The following is a 24,419-nucleotide window of genomic DNA, read 5'->3' on the forward strand; positions in this document are numbered from 1 at the left end:
ATGAGAATGAGATTATTTTAATAATATAATGTTGAGGATCATCTGATATAGAATTTCTTCGTTGGAATTGGACGGATAAGTTAAGTTTGGCTTGCTAGTAATTAATTGGCTATAGGTTTAGATCAACTGAAGAAATCTCACTACAAACACTCCATCTTTACTTTATCTTCGCGTATGTAGTGTCTCTCTCTCTGTGTATCGGATCTTTTGAGATGTTTGACTTTAACTGGATTGTGGTCGGTTCAATAAATTCGATCGTGTCTAGTTTTTCATTATTATGGTTAGCAATCTACACATGCCATGACAAAAAATTCCTGCAGAGAATTAATTGAAGTGTCACAAACAAAAAAACAACATGGAAAAATTTAACTCGCAATAGGTTGATACTGATATATAATAAACAGAGTAGAAAAAAACAAAAAGATAAGAAGAAGAAGAAAAGATACGATGATGAAATTATTTAATAATTCTCAAAATCTCCTAGTGTTTTCATTTCTTATGTCATTCTTTCTTGTGTTTTTATTCACCGACGGTAGTTTTCTGCTATCAGAAGAACCTTTTACCTTCTCTGGCAACAAAACCATTGCGTCTCATGGTGATGTCTTCGAGCTTGGCATCTTCAAACCCGACTCAAGTTCCCCGGATGAGGATCGTTGGTATCTCGGGATTTGGTTCAAGAGAATCTCTGAAAGAACCTATGTATGGGTTGCAAACAGAGACAAACCTCTGTCCAAACCTACAGGAACCATCCGAGTGAGAAAATCTAACCTCATCCTCTCCGACGAATCTAATACTGTTGTTTGGTCAACAAATGTTACAGAGGAAAGTGAGAGATCTCCGATAGTGGCAGAGCTTCTTGACGATGGTAATTTCGTGCTGAGACACACCAATAACAAATCTCGTGATGCTTTTTTATGGCAGAGTTTCGACTTTCCCACAGACACTTTACTTCCAGGGATGAAACTCGGTTGGGAGCACAGAACGGGGCGTTATAGTTTCCTGACCTCTTGGAAAGATTTTAATGATCCGTCAAGCGGTGACTTTTCTTATCATATCGAATCTGCACGTGGAAATCGAGGCTTTCCTGCATTGTTCCTTTGGAATGGTAGAAACAAAATGAACCGGTTAAGTCCGTGGGACGGCGTGGCATCCTTTGGCGTGCCACATAATCAACCTTTGGCGTATCTAACGTTCACCTTGACAGCGAACAAGGAAGAGGTATCCTTTTCATTCCAGACGTCTGATAGAAAATACACTTCGAGACTGACATTGACCTCCGTAGGATCTGTACAACAGCTCATGTGGAATGAAACCAGCTCGACATGGGACATGTTGTGGCATTCTCCGACTGACGCTTGTGATATATATAAATATTGTGGCCCTTACAGTTACTGTGACATATCAACGTGTACCTGTATGAAAGGGTTTGAGCCGATGGACCCACAAGCATGGGCCTTGGGAAACAGGGGAGATGGGTGTGTGAGGGAAAAGCCGCTGAGCTGTAGTGATGATAAGTTTTTTCGGCTGATAAACTGCAAGTTGCCCGATACTACGAACGCTTTCGTGGACTGGCAAGTTGGTTTCAACGAATGTGAGCAGAGGTGCGTGAACGATTGTAACTGTACGGCGTTTACTACTGTTGAGCAAAGTGGATCATCAGGCTGTGTGATCTGGACCAGAGAGCTTTTGGATGTCCGCAACAGCGATTACGTCACCGACGGGCACGATCTTTTTGTCAAATATCACGGTCAGTTTTATATATTTTTTTCTTGTTAATATATAAAGTTCGATCGGTAAAAATATATAGTTAAAGCCATCCAGTTTACTATTATTATTTTTTTTCAGAGAAGGATAAGCCACACACTAAACTAATTATAATTCTGAGTGTTGTTGCACTCGGCTTTGTAATTAGTATCATATTTAGTATTGCCATATTTTGTTATTACAAAAAGCGAGCAAGAGCAAGAGCTGCTTCTGCTATTGGAATTACAACATCATCCATCAGTAAATTATTTAGTACAAACCTTTTTAATCATTTTTTATATACAACTCTACGTGTTTACAGAGACCTGACATTAATTATTGATGAAATACCTTTCACAGAAAACTTCTCTGCAGAAATCATAGCGGAGAATTTGGAACTTCCAATAATGAGTTTTGAAACCATTTCCCGTGCCACGGATGATTTCTCCGTTTCCAATAAGCTTGGATCAGGTGGTTTTGGTGTCGTGTACAAGGTACCGTATAAATTATTAAAGCAGTAAATATATATATATATATATATATAGTTTGTATATAACATAACATATTTTTTCACAAGTAATTGTGTTTTTTTTTTTTAAATATGAAACTATTTGTGTGGTTTAACAGGGAATACTTGACGGTCAAGAAATTGCGGTGAAAAGACTGTCAGATACGTCAGATCAAGGCATTGATGAGTTCAAGAGCGAGCTCACACTGATCACCAAGGTTCAACACGTGAACCTGGTCAGGCTTTTTGGTTATTGCATTAATGGTGAGGAGAAGCTGTTAATATATGAGTACTTGGAGAACAAAAGCCTCGATCTCCATCTCTTCGGTAATCTGTTTGTTTTACTTGTATATGTTATAAAAGTTCAATGTCTTTTCTGCTAAGGACACTATAATCTGATTCTGATCCAGAGTTTGTTTTGTAATCTAAATATTGTAGACGAAACCAAAAGTGATAAGCTAAATTGGCCGGAGAGAATTGAAATTGCCTTAGGTGTTGCTCGCGGACTCTTATATTTGCACGAATATTCGGCAACTATGATCATTCATAGGGACCTGAAGCCGAGCAACATCTTGCTGGATAAGGATATGCGCCCGAAGATCTCGGATTTTGGGACGGCGCGGATCTTCGAAAGGGGCAATAGCAATGTTGAGACAACAACCATTGTCGGAAGGAGTCCAAAAAAACATTGAGAATTCACTCAGTATTTAAAAAAAAAAAAGAATTAATAGCAGCTTATCGTTATTTAATTATGCAGTGGCTACATGTCTCCTGAATACATGGAAGATGGGGCGTACTCGGTAAAGTCGGATGTTTACAGCTATGGCGTATTGATTCTTGAAATCTTGTCCGGTAAGAAAAACAAAGGATTTGCCGAGGCAAACAATGGTCTCAGCCTTCTAAGCTACGTAAGTTTTGATTGATTTTAGAGTCGATCCTCTTCTGTTATAGTCAATTAACGCAATTAGAAGAAAAGAAAAAAACATTAATAACTTAATTTGACTATCAGGCTTGGAAGAAATGGACCAAGGGAGAGTGGGCATGTGTCATAGCTCCCATGAATATGACAGATCCATCATCAGAGGAAGTACGACGGTGCTTTCAAATTGGTCTCTTATGTGTCCAAGCTCGTCCTGAGGATAGACCTATAATGTCTTCGGTCCTGATGATGCTCGTAAGCAAAACGGAGGTGATTCCGGAGCCTAATCCGCCAGGCTTTTATGGTGATCTCTGAAGCATGCCGAGATTAAACATATAAAACATATTTTTCAATATTACCATTTATCTCAATTTGTATTAAAAATTCTAAAACTGTGTTTTCTACCATCATTAAATTACTTATTATTCATCTTGTGCATTTGCGCTACCCACTCATATATTTTACACAAGAAGTGAAGTATTTCTAAAACATACAAAACTTTTTTAATTAAAAAACTCTAGCATACCCTTTCTTTAGGTTAGTTTGATATTTCAAGTGTAATCTGTATTTCTGACCAAGGAGATTATAAAACTTGCATAACATCCTAACTTAAAAAAGATATATATATATATATATCTATATATACATTTTTGGAGCATTTATCAAATAAATCCAACTTACTGGGAATGTCATTGGATCAATTACAAACGGGTCGGTAAAAACGAGGATTTGCATGTTTTTCTGGATCTTTTATAATTTGTATTCGGATGGCTCTAATTTATAATTGACGAATTGAGAAACGAAACCTTTTGCCAAATAATTAAAAACCTAGATGTTCGACTCACAATTCTATGGATCAGGCGGAGGAGACGGCAGTGAAGAATTTCTTTATCGTGTTTTTATTGGATTAAGATCAACTCCAGTGATGAAATCAATCGCCACCCTAGAGGTAAATTTGATTACATCTACTAGGTTTTTTTTGTTTTTTTTTTTTATTATTCTAAACAATCAATATGATGGGTTTGTTTTATTTCTCAACTGCAGCTGTTTGATCCGGTGGCTGGTAGGATATTACGGCGTTTGTAGCTCTGGTATGGCTTTGTGGTTCTGACATTTGAAATTATACAATTTCTTATTAGAATCTTTGACTAACTTTATCGTTTTTTTTTTTTTCGTACAGTTGGCTTGGAAAGAGGAAGAACCGCTTTCATTCCTTAATTGGATCTTCCTGGTAAACTCATCTTAAATCCTTGAACTAATAATCTTTTTGTTATCAATTTTCTAGATTTGATGTAAATACTGATTTGTGTGGAGGTTGAATCTGAAATTGTATATTTTCTGTTTATGCTCTAGGACAATCCGTTAATCTCATAATTGTGTATTTCTGCTTATGTTCTAGGACTTAAACGGACATGTTCAATTATATATTGGTGGTATTCTAATGTTACACCAAGTATATGGAATAATGTTGTATAAAGTACTATTCTTTCTACACAATGTTACTATGATTCTTGTGTTCCATAGAATATTTGTGGTGTCTCATTTGTACCATGATCGCAAGACTGCTTAAAAACGGAGGATGTGTGGGAGAAAATATTGGTGATGTAATTTTGTTTTAGCTCGGTTTCTGGACCATTTTTCTCTATTGTTAAACCGGTAAACTTTATATGAAAATGATTTCTTTAGAGACTTGCAAAGCCACAATCTTAGTCTTCATTGTTGTATGTTCTGTTTGCTGTGTAGTGTGGCTTAACAAGGATTATGATGAGTAACCATTGTTTTGTTTCTTTGTTCTTTTGTTAATAGCAAATTCAGAGGATGATTAGGCTTGCAAGCATGACAGATACAGAACATGTTTCCCACTTCTCCAACCAAGCCATTTAGCTGCTGAAGAATTTGTTCTCAAACCATTTAGCTGCTGAAGAATTTGTTAATTCCTCAAGTTCAGAGTCTTCTTGAAAATGTAACCAACCAAATTCTAAAACTACCAAAAAGAAAAGAAAAAAAAAAGAATAAGAATGTTCATATATTTGAAAACTAAAGGCTGAAGAATTCATTAACTGAAATCTGAATTTTGTTCTTACCCTGATTTGTAACGGAGTGAGCCCACATCATTTTCCATTTACCTTACGCATTAGAGAACTCAAGGCTATGTATGGGCTTTCTTGCTAATAGATGTTTTCCCTTATCAGTTGGTCACAACACACCCAACAGTAGGATTTTTTCTAGAGAAAGAAAAAAAGAGGATACAAGAAAAGCTTGAACGGTCTCACGTGACGCTTTCCCACAAGATACATAACATAATACTACATTTTGATACATAACATAATAAACTTTTTGTGTATCTACTTATTGGGTCTTCTAGAGAGAGGGAAAGAGACTCGTTGGGGAGTTTGACCTGGGAGGTCTGATGTTTGTTGTTGCTGCTGTTCTTGCGAGGACTGTGCAGGATCTGTCATTTCTTCATCATCCTCAGTTTCTTCAGGTTCTGTGGAAGCTGACTTCCTTGGTATCACAAGCTGGTAGTTTGGGCTCAGCAATGTGTCCTGTTCAGGTGGGAGAGGAACACCCGGTCCTGCTATCGATTTTGGCAAAGGGATCTTGTTCCTACTTGCAGCAAGCTCTAGCAGAACCTAAATCAAACATCCAACAACAGAGACATCGAGATTCCAAAAATCAAACGACATGGATTTAGCAAGCGAAAACATTTGAGGTTCTCCGTAATGCAACTTATGTGGTAACTAAGGTGATACTTCCATAATGCAACTTAGTTACTGTTCACAAATCGTAACTAAGGTGATATCATATGCTCTCTCTTTCTCAGACAACAATCTCAAGAAAATGAAACAAGAAATCGTCAACAACAACGCATACCTCTCTTGGAGGTGGCTGTGAGAAGCTGAAATTAACTTTGGACTGAATAGCGAGCTTCACATCATCACAGTCAATGTTGGATTTGCTAGCATGCTCTGAGTATACCTGAGCATCTGTCAACACTTCCACCACATACCGGTACCATAGCTCCAGAAACTGGTGTATCACACGAGGCTCGTAGTCCTCCACACCCATCGACTTAAGCAGAGATTTCACAATCTTAGCATCTCTAGGTACATCCTCTTCACCTTCTCCGGCCATGTTTTCCCTAAACAAACAAACTTAAAAGTAAAGCCACAGAGTCAATTACGCACCGTTCTTATACAGATGTTGCAAAAAAAAACACAAGCAAACGTCAAATAGGAAATGACCATCCCATCGAGAGCCAAGATCTTTGCGAGCAATTAGTATCACAGAGAAATCCTAATGAGTGATGTTACAAAACCAAAACCTATATAAGTATCGAATCCTTATCAAGCCAAAACAGCATTTTACTTCTTTCAGACATTTCATCAAACACTTGGTGGACATATATCAATTTGTGATTGAAACTACAAACAGAAAAAAAAATACCAGAGAGCTAAAATCGATTCTATCTAGTTCGTCAATTACATTTTCCAGAAAAACGAAGACTAAACCAAAGTAGAGAATATAAACTAAAAATCTCTTCACTTTAATCTCTCACGGGATGAAATCCAAAAGTTTAACAACAAAGAACAACAACAACAACAACAACAACAAAGAACTTGTTCTGTAGACGATAATGGCGTACCTGTATAACTGCCGAGGAAAATCTTGGAAGATGGAACTGTATGAACCGATCTCTTGATCTTTGAAAGAGAAGAAGAAGAAGAAGATGCGTTCCGGGATTATTTTTTTTCTGGCTTTGTGATTCAGGTCAAATGGAAAGCCCATTAACGCTAATACAAGTTGTTTTGGTATAAGCCCAACAAGCTAGACTTTTACATCTATATTTTTACAGCAGTTTTGCTCAAAAATGTTTTTTTAGCAAAAACAGATAAGAATTAGAGCTTCACGAATCAGAAAATATGAAAGACACAAGAGGAGATTTTAACCTAGCTTCATCAATAAGTACCCAAATCTATACCATAAAAAGAAAAGTAGATAACCAGGTCTCGGTCTAATATGGTTAACAGAAAACCAAGTGTTTTTATATTAAAAATTAATAATTATTTAGATAATCGGGGTAAAATTGGAATTTTGATTTTGTTGAAAAATCGTGGGTATAAAAATAACAACATTAATTATTTCGGGTTTTAAATGACACGTTTTTATTATTTGGTGTATTTTTATTCCAATCCAAAACTATTGGGTATTAAACTTCCAAATAAAAATAACTTCGGGGTTTTTTGGCATTTTTCCCAATATAAATCTTTAGATCAAGCTTTCATTTGATATATATTTTTTGACGTTTTAGACAAGAATTGTAGAATGTTTTTAAATCTCTCAAAACAAAGTTGTTCATGCATGTATCTAATAATTCAATTATAAAATGAGAAAACCTATGTGAAATATTTAAAAAAATCAATGTCAAATTATATTTTTCAAGATTTCTACAATAATAAAAAATCTACATATATAAAAAACAAACTAATAGCAAAATTATTTTAAAAATGATAAGCCATAAGTCCGCGCATAGCGCAGATATTCGTCTAGTACAACATAAAATTAAGAGCAAAGACAAACAACAAGAAGCATGATTCAACTCTAAAATGCAGCTAGGGTTTATGATTGATTCGCTTTGCTTGATTCTTGTACTTGGTAATCGATGTTTGATTAATAAAAAAAACTACTCGACTATTTCTTTCATAGTTTCCGTAGAATTTAAACACATCGATTATTTTAGCCCAAACAGGGGAAAAGGGTAAATTTCAACCCGTACTATTTTGAAAGTGTAAATTCCTACCCAGATAGTAGATCCGTGTGTTTTTCAACCTAAATCCTTAGATAACTCAAATTTACTACCTAAATTTCGAATCGTTACCCATATTCTTACTTTAACTCAAACAGCATTAGTCAATTGATTCCGATATGTACTGTCTTCGAATTTAATAAATACCAAGGCCATGATAAAAGCTCAAGATCCTACGGAAATTTGTCTGGGAACAAAAAGAAAAAGAATTAAAAAAACAGATCAGATTGATAGAGGATCATGTATATGGGACTAAGAAAGTTTGTAAAAGGTGAAAACATAAAAAAAAAAAATATAAATTATACAAATCTTTCTCAAAGATCCAATTTTTTTAAAAAAAATACAGATTATGTTGTATTGTCTCATGGTTGGAATCAGTTGGAAAACAAGGAGAAACTGTATACGTAATTTTCATGTCGAAACCAAAAGTTATGTACAAAGAAAGAAAAGTCGAAAAGGAAATAAAATGAGAGAATGCTTAAATATAATGTAAAAATACAGCCCAATCTATAGGACAATAATTAACAAAGGGGTCATCCATTGTATACAATCATCAAGAAACAATACGACCAGCTCCATCATTGTCATTGTTTCCGGTGTCTTCGTCATCATCATCTAGTATACCATCAAAGAACGGGTCACAGAGGAGCTCAGCTGCAGAAGGTCTAGCTCTCGGCTGCGCGATGCATTTTTCAATAAAGGCCTTAGCTTCTGGATCCCTAACTTTGTTCAGAGCTTCTGGTTTGAGGCCAGTGCTCACCCTTTTATATATTTTCGCGACGCTATCACATTCGCTATATGGAATCTCAAGAGCTACAAGCTCCAAAACGCACATTCCATAGGAGTATATGTCAACCATCTCCGTGTAGTTCTCTTCGTATAGCTCAGGAGCCATGAACTCTGGTGTCCCAAGGATCGAGTGAGCTAAATGGTTCTTCCCAACGATAGCCGCTAAACCCAAATCTCCAATCTTGACCTAGAATTGCAATCAAGACACAAAACGTCAATATAGTTACTAGCTAGCCAAAAAAAAAACAAAAAAAGATCTCTACAAATTTAGCATAAAAGAAAAGAGATTTTTGTAAACACACTTGGCCGATGTTGCCATTCACGAAGATATTGCTGCAGTTGAGGTCTCTGTGGATGATACAAGGCTCGTGGGTGTGGAGATAATCCAAGCCTTTGAGAATCTGTTTGGACCACTTCTTCAAAGCTCTCATAGAGACGTGTCTGTGCTTCTTCCGGTACTCTCTCAGGTTCCCGGAGGTACAGATCTCGGTGATGAAGTTCAAGGTGTTGTTTCGCTCGTCTTTCCAGACCTTATACAGGGCGATGATGTTACTGTTCTTGAGGTTCTTAAGCAACCTGACCTCCGAGTAAAGCCTCTCGGTCATGGCTGGATCGTCGGAAAAACATCTCAGTTTAACTTGGTTCCAAGCCACTTCAATGCCTTCTTCTTGGTCAAAGGCTCTGTAGACTTTCTTGACGGCCCCTGAGCCGAGAAGTTCGCCGTACCGACCGTATCTACCTGTCGGATCGACCTCCACGAAAGACTCCGAGTCCTTGTCCTTGTCCTTTTCATTATCCTTGTCCTTGTCTAAAGTATCGGCGCTCGCACAAGTCATCTGTTTAGTAAAACAGAGTGAAAAAATTCTGATTTAGTCGACTAACAAAGAATTCACAACGACAAAGATTCATCATAAAATTTCAGAACAATGCAAAATTTAAACCAAGATAAAATCTACAATTCAGTTTTGCATGTAATACTAGTATCAAATCGAAGAAAAATAAATATATTATGCACATCTAGATCGGGTAACAACAGATATAAGAACCCTAATAATAAACGGAACAACTCCAACCCAAAAAAAAAAAAAAAAACATGTAACACATAAAGAGATTGAAGAACACATACCATTAAAATCGCTTGAATCGTTAGAGAATTATCGAAATCCTTTTTATCAGAGCTTTTTTAGGCTAATTTGGCTTTGTAAAGGAGAAAACGTAACGGAGCGTGTTAGAGAGATTTAGGGAAGCTTTTCAACACCAAAGAAGCTGAAGAGATTGTGTGATTTTTAATATATAGTCAAATATATATTTTTTTCTTTTCGTATCATATCTGGAATTGGACTCTTCAAAGGTTTTTACTCTTTTTACCAAATCGTTGACACCGACTTTTATTAGGGATTATCATATTTAACATAATAAATAATTTGATACTCCGGACAAAAAAAAGGGTTAAATTAAATTGTAAACGTTATTGAAATAGAGATTTGGTCATTTATGTTTTGTTTATGTAGTCCAATTTGTATCAGAACTTAAAAACGCATAGACTTTGTAGTCAATTTAAAATTAAAATTATGATTAAATAAATAAATTTTGTAGACTTTACATAATTAAAAGTCAGTTCGTGACGAAATAAAAATGATCTAAGCCGTCGGTTTTTTTAACAGGAGTGTTTTTAGACGATCAAGATTAATTTAATTAGAGAATTTTGGAGTTTTTCTTAATTTGTTAAAAAGCACGAAGGCGGCTCTCTAGAGAGGTCATGGGACCGACGCTTGTTTACAAAGAAAACAAATACACAATTTTGGTTGGTACTGATTTTTTGTTTTTCCTTATAATTTCATGATACTAGACAAGATGAATATATATAATATATGGATTAAAATATTTAAATTTGGATATTATCAAATGGATATCATATATAATATCAATCACTGAAGATTAGGTAAATTTTACGAAAAAAACTGTTATAATCTTTTCTTTTTTCCTATAAAAACGGTTTTAGATGAACATTTTTTTTTTACTTCCACATCAGACTTTTAAATTTTGGGTCAGATACACATATCGTTTAAAAGCCAAATTAAACCGTACCAATATATCCATGTAAGATTTTTTTTTTTAACAACATTTTTTTCCCTGCAGCTATTTTCTTTTTACTAAAAGGTAATTTTTTGTAATTATTACTAATATTTTAGAACCATAAAATTTCAGATTCATTAATTAAACACCTCTAGTTGCTTACATTGTAAATTCTTAAAATGTAGTTACAATGTAATACTTTTTTCAATACTTTATGCATAAAATTAGCAAGATACAATACAGTAAATTATGTTAATGACCGATTAAAATATGTTGAAACTTGGTATTTTGTTTCTCCAAAATTTTGTACTTTTTATAAGCTTTAACTTAACACACTTGAATTGAAAGTTTTATGCAAATGCAGTTTGTACATTTAGTTTATTCTTATAACAAAATGTACATTTTAAGTCGAATGACTATGGCCTGAAAAACGTGGCCTGTGCGGCTGTGCCTTATATTATAGGCTCCCTGCCTCCCTCCATATAAGTATAGCCTAAGTGATTTCTGTGACTTAGTTTATAAAAAGAGCAATGATGCATGTGAACTGTGAAGCTGTTATCGTCTTCGGTTCACGTTAACTCACATATTAAAGGTTTTGGCCAACTTGTTTATCTTTTTCTTCTTTCTTTTTTCTTTTTTTCAAATGCATGAATATTATTTTATTTTTTGCATGTGAACAAAACAAATTATTTCATACTTTTTGTTATCAAACAAATTAGCTCAGTATTATATATATATATATATATATATATATATATATTTATATTTTGAAGATGCTTTTAGTTCATCATAATTCGTTCTAGCTATGTTCTTTTAACTATACCAAACATCAAATATGTGTTATCGAAAGACAAAGTAGCCAAACTAAAGTTTCCCAAAATAAATTTGTTTAAATTCAATTAATCAAATTAATCATCCCCTTTTTAATAAAGGGGAAGTACACAATTTTTGTAGACTTTATATTTTTAATAAATAGTTACAAATGTTACAAATAGGTTATAGATAGTTTATAGATTAATCCATATATTAATATTAATGGTTACACCTAAATATTAGAGATATTCCAAATTGATATTTGATATATTAATTGTAACAAATAAAATCATGGATATTCCAAACTGTATTTTTTGAAGATTTTAGTCTTATATCACGTTGTTTCCAAAGATCTTTAAACACAAAATTACAAATTTATTTTCTACAGATTTTATCGATAGACCAAACGTTAACCAAATATAGATTACAAAATTGATAGATTGATTGGTTACAAGTTAAATAATGGGTTACAAGATAGATTACGAAATAAAATTTAACCAGTGTTATATCACGGGTACTTATTTAGAATCATTAACAATATAAAACTTACAAAATATGTGTTTTTTTCAAGCCTTCATATTTAGCATATGATTTTATTGCATAATGTTTTATCAAAAAAAAACTTTTAAAAACAATAAAATCTTAATCTAGTTTCTAATATATATTATTATCCGCAGATAAGAATCAGATCATATATTTCTTTTTCTTTTGTTAAAGGGTTAAAGATTCAGACCATCTTGCAAACTAACTAGTATCCAATTTATTTTTTCAGCTATCTTTTTAAAAATCTTTTGAAATAAAGGAATGAATCAATATTTAAATGAGAAGTGGAGTAGAATACACGAAATTGAATGATGATGTTTGCATTTAAGCTTTCTCCTCTCTTTTTTTTTTTTCTTTCATATTCGTGACAACTTAAAAGTGGCAAGAAAGCTGATTCCGACAACGCTCATTGCAGATTAAATGAATCAAATTCTAGCTAAGAAAATAATAATATTAATGTATTCTATAAAGTAAGCAACTGTTTGTTTCGGAAGTGGTAAAGCAAATTGTACATTTAATTTAATTGTATCGACCCACACTCACCAAGTTAAGTACTGATTATGTTTATGAATTCAATTGATAGATATTTCATTGGTTGGTTGAGAACTTAATTTCGAATGACCATCACGATGATGCTATATTTTATCGGTCGTTGAGAAGAAACAATGAAGATGATTATTATTATTATTATTATTATTATTATTATTATTATTATTTTGAATGGAAATGATTATTATATCGTCTCCAAGCGAAAAAGAAGACGATCGGATCGTCGACATTTGGTTAAGTTGAAATGAAACAAAAATGACTTTTGGAGGAGGAAGAGTAGCTTCAGTTAATAAGTGATATATCATATGATGAATAAGTGATATATCATATGATGAGAATCATGATAATTGTACTTTGTCACAATTTCACCGATTTGGTTGGTTGGTTGTTTAAGATTTTAGAAATAGAGTCTAGTTTTAGAAGACCGAAGAAGATGCAGGAGGAGTATAATAAAAATTTGGTGACATATAAAAATAAAAAAAGCATCCTCAAAAATGATTGTCCCAATAAGCACAATTGGTTATCTTGACAAGAGTGTCTCAAAATGGACCTGAAACAAATGTTTTTAGTTAATGGTCGTCAACAGTCGCTCACATCAACAACACACACATCCGATAAAGTACCAAGAAAACCAAAGCATCGTTCACTCACTCATCAAAGGATTTAGGATACATTTTTTTTTTTTTTAAGTACCATGTATAGTAGTGATTATCTAAAAAAACATAACTAGTTAATAATGAGATCATTCCCAAATCTCAATCAATAATTAGCCTGTCTTTTTTATACTACCAATTTTTAGTCTAATAATACCCCACCATAAAAATAGAAATATCCGTGTATATATTTTTAAAAAATCTCTATATTAGTAAAAGAGAAGTACAACTTTAATTTAACCCGAAAATATCCCTATCGAAATTTAACATAAGACAAGTCATTAAGGTTAAAAGAGACATTCGAACATAACGGGTCGGGTTTTAATTTAGAAATAACCCGAAATTATTAATTGGATACTTTAGAGAAATCAGTTTGTCCACATACGTAGCAACGCGTCACGCCAAACGATTAATGGGCTACTATGGGCTGCAAAAAAACCTTAATGGGCTACAAAAGGTTAAACATTGTTTATAGAAAAAGAATATTAAATTAGTCTCCCTTCTTATCACGTCAAACAATTAAATCCATTCATTACGCTATTCAATCTTTTTCCTTAAATTACTTAATTTGACAGATAATCACGTATTAATATTCCAAAAATCTTATTAAGCCGCGTTTTTAGTAATGTACTTGAATATGACTAAATTTCTATCCTTAACTGCACCTACAATATATATCGTTATTGTTAAGAATATATTACCTAATTAACTAGGAAGATTTCCACCCACATTCCACGAATATACCCTAAATTATACTATCATCATACCTAAATCTTAATACGTGAAGACTTCCTATAAATACGATGTTAGTATTCTCCCCTCTGTATTCTTTCAAGCCTTCTTCAATGGATGCCGCTCTGATAAAACCATTCAAAACGACCTGGAGAATTCAAGAATTCAAGTGAAAATCATTCATTCTTGGAAACAATATACTGTCTACTCTGGAGAGACCATCGAAATGGTTTTAGCTGATATTTCAGTAAGCTTACCAAACTCTTTATTTCAATTTTTTCAAGTCACATATACTTTAGATGATTAGTGTTTTGAAGTTAAATACTTTTTCTTATTAAAATAGAGTACTTTGGTTCTTGCAACTGTTAAGAAACAACGGTTTGGAAAGTTCCAGAAAATGATCATCCCTGGACAATGGGTAATCACTGAAACTTTCACATTGACTAGATCTGCAGCAATATTCTGGGTTACGAACCATGTTTAAGGATAAAGACATTAAAGATCACCATAGATAAAGACATAAAAATACACTCTTTAAGGCTTGGTTTGATCTCAACCTTGCAACAACTCACTTTCGAGGAGCTGTCTGTGTTTTATACTTGGGATCCAAAAGGAAAATCTTTCGAAAGAAGAAAGAGAACAATCAACAATCGAACAACTTATATTTCAAATAAGTTCAATGGTAATTTATGTCTGAAACTTCTTTTCTCTTTTCTTAAAGGCCTAGAAGTGAAGGACCTATGATGAAGTTGAATATCCTTCATACAAGAAAATTGTTATAAGAACGAATTATTTGTGTTTGTTTGCTTTTCATGTGAAAGTTTTAAAATAAATGAGTAAAGAATTCGTTTAAATTGTTTATCTAATATTTTAAAATTCTATATTATTCTATCATCAACCAAAGAATTCATGTAGGCTATGAGAAGTATTATTAAAAAAACATAAATTAGTATGAGTTACCGTTATCTTTATTCTTCTAAGACTACTGCTTTGTCATCAGTATCTGGTGTGTGAATAACATACAAAAAACCCTATCCTCAAAAATGTAACAAAACAGATACATAAAACAAGTCATATTGCAACGAATGTCAATTCAAATGGAAGTCAAAATAGGACGTTATTCGTGTATATCTTTGATTAATATTTACACATTTATTTTACAATACTAAAGATATCACAATCAGTTATTTCTAATACTTTCTAAAGTAATAAAATTTAAGGATTAGTAACTAACCTTTTTGTTTATCACTTCAAAGTTCAAACACATATACCGTATGGTACTAAACGGTCTACAGGAAAGTACATGTCATTTGGTATCCTGCAGTTTATTGGAAAACAGTTTAAACAATAAATATAATAACACCTCTTCAAAATTAAGTAATCGTACATGTTAAAGAAAACAACTACATATCTTAATGATAGTGTGATGTTTCGTTTATATGCTTCGGTTGGATTGGGTGAGACTTCCACATGTACTGCATGTCAAGTAATCATATATCATATTGTTAATCAATCATCTATAAAGATCATAATTAGGCTATGCGAAACATAATTGTCGAATTTGATATAAGAACATGAAGAGGATAGATCAGCAATTCGGAAGCTATAGAATCAGTAAAATCTTAAAATTAGTAATTCAGAATAATAAGCAACTTACCAACTCAATTGGTTTGATTAGTCGAGTAGATATACTCGTGGGTGCAAACGTAATCCTCGGACTTGCATATTTATCAAACCCAAAATACACATCGATTGGATTCGACTATTCAGATTGCTTCTCTCCTTTCCGGATGTAATCGTTTACCAAAATATGTTTGGTGGAATAAAGTAGTGAATTGGATTATATGGTGTATTTCGATAATGAAATCTCTGATAATAATAACTGAATTTAAAATCAATAGGAGGAAAAATGGTGGTCGAAACGGAGGGACGATGATTTGAGAATCTGAAGAAGAAATGTTAAAGATATGTTAAATTAGATCTGTAGAGAGAGGTTTAGGAAGAGGATAAAAAGTCAACAAAAAACCCAACATACGCCCAAACGAAATTGTAAGTAAAATTTTAAACCCATACCACTTTTATAAACAAACCCAATTTAAAATATAGGTAAAGTTAATTTTCGAATTTGGTTAATCAATTTTACCTACCACAAATTAAAATCATAAACTAAAAAAAAAAAATTCATTATATATATTTCTTTTTTGTGCAAAGAATAATCATTATATATACTTTTTTTTTGGACAAAAAATCATTATATATACTATCGTCACCAATTTGTTAGATAACTATGTGCAATTATATGATGTGTAGAAGAACTAATGTCTCACTATATACTTCACTCTCTTTTGTTCTTTTAAATTGTATACAATCGCAAATATTCACATGTAAAAGATAGTTATGTTTCTAATAATAAAATCATATATAATGGAACCCGCTAAAATAACATTAGATCATTCCCCCGCGCTGTATCCGATTCTAGTATAGTATAAAGTAGCGACAATACTAACTTTTTGTCGTTTGTGGGAAGGTCCTCAATTTCCTTTTTTTTTTTTTAATTAACAAAATAGAAATAATAATAAAATTGGGAGAAAGAAGCAGACAAAGAATGGTCCTTTAGATTTCAAGATGTCAACAAAGTCAACTTCTTTTGTTTTCCCCTCACTCACTGAGACAATTTATCTTCTTCTTCTTTACAATTCTTTTTTAGTTAAGGTTAAAGAAGCTCTTGTCTGAAATGGACCCAGATGATGTTTCTTATCATCGCAAGGAGTTTCGACGCGATTGTGCTGGTGGTGCGAGGTATAAACTGATGTCTCCGGCGAAACTTCCGATCTCAAGATCGTCTTGTATCACTATCCCTCCTGGATTAAGTCCTACTTCGTTTCTCGAGTCTCCTGTTCTTCTCTCCAACATCAAGGTTGTTACTTTTTTTTACCTCTTTCTTTTTTTATTTCTCTTTCTCTTCACTTTGTGTCGAGAGAGACTGATTGTGAATATCAGTTTTTAAAGATCCAATTTTTTTTTTTTCTTTTATTTTTGTTTAGTGAAGATTTCGATTGTTTCTTTTTTTTTTGTTCCCCACTGAGTAAAACATTTTGAGTTTCCTTATTTGTTTATTTTTATCATTTAGAGATGAAAACAATTACTCTGATTTGTTTCCCAACTTTGCCTTGAGATTCTGTTTCTTCTTCTGCATTGTCTCATTGTTGTTCTACAAGATTTGGTTGTCTAAGTTTTATTTTAGACTGTTGGTTTCATTATATATGTTTGCTGATGGGAGTTTTCATATATTTAATGTTACAGGCAGAACCTTCTCCTACTACTGGTTCATTGTTCAAGCCTCAAGCAGTTCATGCTAGTTCGAGTCCCTATAGAGGGAGTAGTAGTAGTACAATTCATCAGAATATCTTCCAAGAGCAACACTCTACCGATTTCGAGTTTAGACCTCCTCCTCCTGCTTCCAAAATGGTAAACTATCTAAAGTAGAGGCTCCATGGACTTTGAACTTTTTCTCCATTTTCTAGTTGCTATGAATAATCAGTTCTGGCCTGTGGTTTGTCTAAAAAAAAATCTTTATTGATTTCAAGTTCTGTGCAGAGCTAGACAAGCGTACAAGTGAATCGCCACTCCAGTTTCAAAGCCATAGTTTCAAACACTCACCATCTTCACTCACTGAGGTTGCAGCTTCCTCAACTGAGACAAGTCGACCTCATCAGACAACACCATCACTGTCTGATATTCCCGAGAGATCTGATCCAGATGAATCAGCTCAGACATCTCAAAACGATTCCAAAGCAAGTGCACCGTATATCTTGGCTGATGATGGCTATAACTGGAGAAAGTACGGTCAAAAACATGTGAAAGGAAGTGAATTCCCACGGAGCTATTATAAGTGCACACATCCTAATTGTGAAGTGAAAAAGCTATTCGAAAGGTCTTATGATGGACTCATAACTGAGATTATATACAAAGGAACACATGACCATCCTAAACCTCAACCTAGTCGGCGAAACTCAGGTGGTCTTGTTATGCCTGCACAAGAAGAGAGACTGGACAAGCATTCTTCTTTAAACGGCCGAGATGGTAAGAACACAGAAAACTAAAGACACATTTGTGTTGTTTTCCTTCGACGTGTGTAACTTCATTTGTTCCTTTGACTCTACAGAGAAAGCGTCTAACTTCTACAACTTGTCTCCTCCTCTTGAGCAAAACGGTAATCCAGATGTATCTCCTGTCTCTGCAAATGACGATGGTGGAGACGTTGCGATGTCAAATAAGAACAACGATGACATGGATGACAATGATCCAATCTCAAAACGAAGGTATTAGAATCATAACAAAGGTTTCAGTCAAGTTACTAGGTTCGAAAATGTGTGTTTTACATTCACAAACTGGTTGCTTTCTTGTGACTTCAATGCAGGAGGTTGGATGGGGCAATGGAAATAACTCCACTAGTTAAACCAATAAGAGAACCTCGCGTTGTTGTTCAAACTCTGAGTGAAGTTGACATATTGGATGATGGTTATAGGTGGCGTAAATATGGCCAGAAAGTTGTAAGGGGCAACCCTAATCCCAGGTTTGTACAAAGCATTTTCAAAAGAATCAAGTCTAGCTCTAGTTCTTTGAATCATGCATGCAGAAAACGAGAAGTTTAAGCCACAAGTATAGAGTCTATGCAAAACTCTAGTTTAGCAACATACAGCTTTGGTTAGAAAATGAAAGTCAAGTGCTCATATATCACGATGCTCAAGCTGATTCTGCGCAAATGTGTTGAGGTATGACAATTGGAATTTTCATGTATCGTTGATTGGGATAATGCAGGAGCTATTACAAATGCACGGCTACTGGATGTCCAGTGAGAAAACATGTGGAGAGAGCGTCACACGATCCAAAAGCTGTTATAACCACATACGAAGGCAAACACAATCACGATGTGCCAACAGCAAGGTCGAACAACAACAATCATGACGTGTCAGTGCCCAGATTCAGAACAGAAGAGACCACTGACACAATCAGCCTCGACTTAGGTGTTGGAATCGCATCTGGCGGTCCTGATGATCATACATCAAATGAGCATCCACATCCGCATCAGCAACAACAACATACTCGTTCTGAATGTTTACACCAAACTCAAACCAATGGAACTGCTGGATTCAGGTTTGTTCATGGACCTCCCATGGGATCCTACTATGGCAATAGCTTAAACGCCGGTATAAATCATCAATATAACGGATCAAGAGAAACCACACACGAGGCTCAAACAGGTGACATCTCTTCCTCTTCTTACCCATGTCCACATAACATAGGGAGAATACAATCTGGTCCCTAGATGAGGATGGTCTCCCTCCACAAGCCAACAACCACAGTAACACAAAAAGGCTCCTTACTTCCATTCTTTATCTTGATTCTTCTTAGGTTAGGAATGGAACAACATTCTTCTCTGTAATATATGATCTTATATAGCTGTATGTATTCATATACACACTAAGATAGAGAGTGAGAGATAGAGATACTACTGGTCTTAATCTCCCAACATATTTGTAAAAAAAAAACACAAATCTTTAAAATGTATTCAAGGACATCTGCTCCTCTTGTGTTTTTTGCCTTTCCTGCTTTCAGATTATATAACATTGCAGAGATCATCATCAGCCTGTAAAGAATCTTCTCCATGACTGCCATGGAAGAAACCCACCTGCAAAACCAACCAAAAACACTAAAGCTTCTCGTTCTGAAAATTTTCTACTTTTCAAAAGTTGTAAAAGAAAGAGATAAATCCAAGTTACCACACTCAGGACAACGGAAATATTTCTTGTCTCTAAAAACAAGTCCTGTTCCTCCACATTGTTCACATCTCTTCTGTGCAATCTGAAACCAAAAACTCCATTTTCAATTACTATTACCAAAACCAAATATACTGTGTAATTTAATTACATGATCTTATAGTTTTAGTCACACGTACTATTCTTTTGCTGAATTCAACACCTGCAACAACGAATGGTATGATTCCAGCTGCAAGATTCCATTTTTGATTAATCATAAGAAGAAAAAAAAACAGATTTTTAAAATTTATTAATCACATCACTAATCAGCTAAAATTACCAATAGTTCCAACTATAATCTGCCACGTAATCTCCGATTTGCCTGTCTCTGCCACCGTGTCAACGACTTCACTTAGAGCCGCCGACGACGTTCTGAGTCGCCGTCGATTACTTATCATCATCAAGCCGTCGCTTCTTCTTCTTCTTCTTGTTCCCGGAGATACGAAACTAGCCGTAGATTTAATCTGACTTGGTCTTGATCCAACGGTCCACAGAGATGGAACTCGACACAGTGATGAAGAAGAAGAAGAAGCATAAGCCTCCATTGTCACCGTTACGACTCCAGAGAATTCGATTTCTCCGTTGAAGATGTAAATAAAACGGGCCACGTCGACGTATTTCGGGTCGGGTTCGCGCCAACCACAAAAACCATCGTGTGGCTCAGCGAATTGGGGAAAAAAAATCTCAAAACGACGCCGTAAACGCCATTAATGTCTTTTTGTATGAAGCTAAAGTTAAAGTTGTCACCTTTGAGAAAATAAAAAACAAAACTTTTTTTTTTTTTTGTGTGTGGATTTAGGGTTTTAGAGTATATTCGCTATCACTCTAATTGGATAATTCTACGAACATTATCTTCTTTTTACGTTTCTGCCGAAAATGGCGGGTTTCTCATTATACTGTTTTATAAACCCTCGAATTCTCTTTACTCTTCCGTCGGAGTCACCTCTCTTTGTTGTGGGTTCTGATAAATGTTCGCCGGAGACGAGACGGCGGCGGTGTAGAAAGACTCGTGGGTTCGTCGTATCGTACGCTCACTCTAACCCGAAGATAATCAATCCGAAGAAGAAGTCTAGGTATGGGCAAACCTTATCTCCGTATGATAGTGATGAAGAAGAAGAGCTAGATGATGAGAGTGATGATGATGACTGGTTACTTAATGTTAGTTTCCTTTCTTTCTCTTCTATTTTATGAATTTGTCTGATTAATGGGTTTGGGGATTTAGCTTTGGTTGATTTAGTGAAATTTGGGGTTTTTATGTGTCTTTAGGATGACTTCGCTGAGGTTGCAGAGTATGAAAAGAAGAAGCCAAAGTCACAGAAACAACCAATTGCTAAGAAAGGTTTGTGTGTGTGTGTGTGTGTGTATTCTTGAAAGCTTTTACTATAGATCTTGACATATTGTTTGAGATTTTGATTTTTGGTATTGATTTGGATTTGTTTGTGAAGGTGGGAAGAAAGGGATCGTCAAAAGTTGGGAAACGCCTGAAGAAAGCGAGACTGATGAAGACGATCTTGATATAGGCATTAGTCGAAATGTCTCCTCTGAGAAGAAGAAGAAGGAGAAGAAGGAGAAAGAGTCTTGGCGTTTGGACGGTCGAGGAAAGGTAAAAGTTTTGCTTTAAAGTCTTCTGGTGAAGACAAAATATAGAGTTTGAGAAAGGAACTTAGTTGTTGTTACGTTTTCGTTAGGTGAATTCGAGGAAAGATGTGGAGAAACTATACCCTCGACTGTCTGAAGAGATCGATTTAGATCCAAAATGGGTACCACTTCTGGATTACTTGACCACGTTTGGTCTGAAAGAATCACACTTTGTTCAAATGTACGAGAGACACATGCCATCTCTTCAGATTAATGTGTTATCAGCGCAAGAGAGACTTGATTACTTGTTGAGTGTCGGTGTTAAACACAGAGATATCAAGAGAATGCTCTTGAGACAACCACAGATACTTCAATACACTGTTGAGAACAATCTCAAAGCTCACATTTCCTTTCTGATGGGTCTTGGAATTCCTAATTCCAAAATAGGACAGATAGTTGCTGCTACCCCGTCTCTGTTCTCTTACAGTGTAGAGAATTCATTGAGACCCACGATAAGGTATTTGATCGAAGAGGTTGGGATAAACGAAACCGATGTTGGAAAAGTCGTGCAACTTAGCCCTCAGATTTTGGTTCAGCGGCTTGATATAACATGGAACACTCGCTACATGTTTCTCTCCAAGGAGTTAGGAGCACCTAGAGACAGCGTAGTGAAGATGGTGAAGAAACATCCGCAGCTTCTTCACTACAGTATTGATGACGGGTTCTTGCCTCGAATCAACTTCCTTAGGAGCATTGGGATGTGCAATTCTGATATTCTGAAAGTCTTGACTAGCCTTACACAGGTTAGTATATTGCTTGAGACTTCTTCAAACTTAATCTCCGGGTTTACAATACATGTTCTCATAACACTGCTCAAAATTGGTCTTAATAGGTTTTGTCTCTCTCACTAGAAGATAATCTAAAGCCTAAGTATATGTATTTGGTCAATGAGCTCAACAATGAAGTGCACATTCTGACCAAATACCCAATGTACTTGAGCTTGTCCTTGGATCAAAGGATACGTCCGCGCCATCGCTTCTTGGTTGAGTTAAAGAAAGTGCGGAAAGGGCCATTCCCTCTTAGCTCATTAGTTCCAAATGATGAAAGCTTTTGTCAGCAATGGGCTGGAACTAGTGTGGATAAGTATCTTGCCTTTCGCCAGAGGCTGTTACTCAAGGAGTTTGCAAACAAATATGAGAAGAGAGGATGATAGTGATGATGGAAATCTCTTGTTTTCTGACTACCGACAACGAGTCAACAGTTTAGTTACTTTCTTGCTTCAAATCCGGTTAAAGAGGTTCATAAGCAGAACCTGTGAGTGACCACTAACTTCTGGTAAAACGAGATGCACGGTTTCTGCAAGATTGAAACATATTCAGGAAAAGAAAGGCTTAGCAGCAGACTTCATATTTGTTTACCAGGTTTTGTCTACATTTCATCAAGTTCTGCAATGTTTTGTGGTAAAGTTTTACTCTCTTTTTTCTCCTCTTCTTTCTAGTGAATCATCGAGAAGATAAAACACAATCTATGTGTAGGAAATATTCTTTGGCCTAGTATATATATAGTTAAATACTAAGAACATCTTATAATGTATTGTTATGTTTTATCCTTCTGCAAACAAGAGGTTGAAGGAAAGATTCAAGTTGATGTAAGATTGAGTTTCACTGTGTTTTCTTACTTTCTACTTTTTTTGACAACGGCGTCGTTTCATTTTGTGAAAGAACTTGGGGGTTGAATAAAATTACCAAATAAACCATCTTTGCGTTTGCAGATGAACACGTTAGTCTTATGAGTAAACGTAACTCTTAAGAAATTATTAAACATTAATTGCCAAAACCATGTTTGTAAATCTACAGTTCTATAATCACCCCTCTAGTTAATTAATTTGCCATCATCTTTTCATTTTCAGTTGGGTTATTACTTTCCTGTGCACCGAAGAGAAAGATGGTGATGATGATTCATAATTGTTAATCTTATCCAATAAAGCTTTTATTTTTTACTTTCTAGTTACCATAACAACTTGCAATGACTCCCATCTTTACTATCTAATATGCTCCAAATGTACGTACTTAATTTCTCCCATAAGTTCCTTTAGATAATATTTTTAAATTTGTTTAACAAATTGGACAATAGTGAAATATTAATGGCAAAATAGTATCTTAAAAAACATATCTACTTGAATTGATCATTACTTAATTATTCTATAATTCGATAGAAAAAGTATTCAAACCAATATTCACCTGTAATCTGGACTATAGACATCTCTAACTAAACTAAGTATAACGTGATACCAAAAACAATCAGTCTATGACATTTCAGACACTCAAGGTACATACATAAAATGTAGCACAATTAATGTTTGATTGTCAAAAAGAAAATATTAATATTTTCTTAAACTAATTATTACAGAAACTTTTATTTTTTTCCTATAAATATATTTACTATTACAATATATATCTATAGATAATACCACTTTTTATTGATAAACACTAACATAAATAAATAGTAAAAAATCAGGAGAAAATTATTTTAAATAAACACAAAATCATAACTACGAGATGACAATTCTTTTCCAGCATATGATAGTTTTTAATCTTAGTAATGAACATATTCAAATAAATATTCTAGAATCATTGTGAGAATCTGTATGTTTAAACTTATCCTATTAAAATATGTTCTCACATCATCATCTATATATATATATTAAAGTGTTCGAAAATATTTCTTGTATTTAATTATGGACTGATTCTTACAAAAGAATGTGATAATTTTTATATTTACAAATGTTACAAAAATCAATAATCAATAATTTGTAATAAGATAATTAAAAACAAAAAGAGAGATAATTATCAACATTATTAATATTTCCCTATGTGGTTAAAACCCACAA

General features: G+C 34.3%; 6 protein-coding genes, 2 long non-coding RNA genes and 1 pseudogene across 10 annotated transcripts; 5 read left to right on the forward strand and 4 right to left on the reverse strand.

Moving 5' to 3' along the window:
- Positions 1-497: 497 nt before the first annotated feature.
- On the forward strand, positions 498-3,621 carry LOC104755373 (receptor-like serine/threonine-protein kinase SD1-8). Its single transcript, XM_087470311.1, has 5 exons — positions 498-1,747; positions 1,846-2,237; positions 2,371-2,578; positions 2,690-3,159; positions 3,261-3,621. Exons 1-4 carry the CDS (start codon positions 499-501, stop codon positions 2,941-2,943), a joined length of 2,103 nt encoding a protein of 700 aa, XP_087326437.1. The 5' UTR covers position 498; the 3' UTR covers positions 2,944-3,159; positions 3,261-3,621.
- Positions 3,016-3,485, forward strand: LOC147949168 (receptor-like serine/threonine-protein kinase SD1-6 pseudogene; annotated as a pseudogene).
- Positions 3,622-3,787: 166 nt separating the features above from the next.
- On the forward strand, positions 3,788-5,251 carry LOC147949169 (uncharacterized). 2 transcript variants are annotated; one of them, XR_015582421.1, is made up of 4 exons: positions 3,788-4,119; positions 4,215-4,261; positions 4,351-4,401; positions 4,977-5,251. It is a non-coding gene; the product is annotated as an uncharacterized LOC147949169 (long non-coding RNA). The 2 variants fall into 2 exon arrangements; XR_015582422.1 differs by lacking the exon at positions 4,977-5,251 and adding an exon at positions 4,570-4,871 and having other exon boundaries at positions 3,951-4,119.
- Positions 5,252-5,331: 80 nt separating this feature from the next.
- On the reverse strand, positions 5,332-7,105 carry LOC104732015 (transcription initiation factor TFIID subunit 9). Of its 2 annotated transcripts, none has more exons than XM_087488834.1 (3): positions 6,817-7,105; positions 6,045-6,325; positions 5,332-5,803 (listed from the first exon to the last, which is right to left on the reverse strand). In XM_087488834.1, exons 2-3 carry the CDS (start codon positions 6,303-6,305, stop codon positions 5,516-5,518), a joined length of 549 nt encoding a protein of 182 aa, XP_087344960.1. In that variant the 5' UTR covers positions 6,306-6,325; positions 6,817-7,105; the 3' UTR covers positions 5,332-5,515. The 2 variants fall into 2 exon arrangements, with proteins under 2 accessions (XP_087344960.1, XP_087344951.1); XM_087488825.1 differs by having other exon boundaries at positions 6,045-6,312; positions 6,817-6,960.
- Positions 7,106-8,355: 1,250 nt separating this feature from the next.
- On the reverse strand, positions 8,356-10,267 carry LOC104732039 (putative serine/threonine-protein kinase WNK11). The gene is made up of 3 exons (XM_087489004.1): positions 9,893-10,267; positions 9,069-9,602; positions 8,356-8,953 (listed from the first exon to the last, which is right to left on the reverse strand). Exons 1-3 carry the CDS (start codon positions 9,893-9,895, stop codon positions 8,531-8,533), a joined length of 960 nt encoding a protein of 319 aa, XP_087345130.1. The 5' UTR covers positions 9,896-10,267; the 3' UTR covers positions 8,356-8,530.
- Positions 10,268-13,588: 3,321 nt separating this feature from the next.
- On the reverse strand, positions 13,589-16,169 carry LOC104732049 (uncharacterized). The gene is made up of 4 exons (XR_015582504.1): positions 15,790-16,169; positions 15,367-15,607; positions 14,168-14,280; positions 13,589-13,839 (listed from the first exon to the last, which is right to left on the reverse strand). It is a non-coding gene; the product is annotated as an uncharacterized LOC104732049 (long non-coding RNA).
- Positions 16,170-16,650: 481 nt separating this feature from the next.
- Positions 16,651-19,730, forward strand: LOC104732068 (putative WRKY transcription factor 20). The gene is made up of 6 exons (XM_010451595.3): positions 16,651-17,049; positions 17,436-17,600; positions 17,720-18,215; positions 18,298-18,454; positions 18,553-18,708; positions 18,954-19,730. The coding sequence occupies exons 1-6, from the start codon at positions 16,867-16,869 to the stop codon at positions 19,459-19,461; spliced, it is 1,665 nt and encodes a 554-aa protein (XP_010449897.1). The 5' UTR covers positions 16,651-16,866; the 3' UTR covers positions 19,462-19,730.
- Positions 19,569-20,537, reverse strand: LOC104732057 (uncharacterized). The gene is made up of 4 exons (XM_010451587.3): positions 20,232-20,537; positions 20,092-20,141; positions 19,916-19,997; positions 19,569-19,824 (listed from the first exon to the last, which is right to left on the reverse strand). The coding sequence occupies exons 1-4, from the start codon at positions 20,494-20,496 to the stop codon at positions 19,778-19,780; spliced, it is 444 nt and encodes a 147-aa protein (XP_010449889.1). The 5' UTR covers positions 20,497-20,537; the 3' UTR covers positions 19,569-19,777.
- Positions 20,536-23,193, forward strand: LOC104732078 (transcription termination factor MTERF9, chloroplastic). The gene is made up of 5 exons (XM_010451604.3): positions 20,536-21,109; positions 21,218-21,290; positions 21,397-21,554; positions 21,640-22,332; positions 22,422-23,193. Exons 1-5 carry the CDS (start codon positions 20,828-20,830, stop codon positions 22,737-22,739), a joined length of 1,524 nt encoding a protein of 507 aa, XP_010449906.1. The 5' UTR covers positions 20,536-20,827; the 3' UTR covers positions 22,740-23,193.
- The last annotated feature ends 1,226 nt before the right edge of the window (positions 23,194-24,419 follow it).

This window comes from Camelina sativa, chromosome 2, assembly GCF_030686135.1.
Source record: "Camelina sativa cultivar CO46 ecotype springtype chromosome 2, ASM3068613v1".
Classification (NCBI taxonomy): Eukaryota; Viridiplantae; Streptophyta; class Magnoliopsida; order Brassicales; family Brassicaceae; genus Camelina; species Camelina sativa.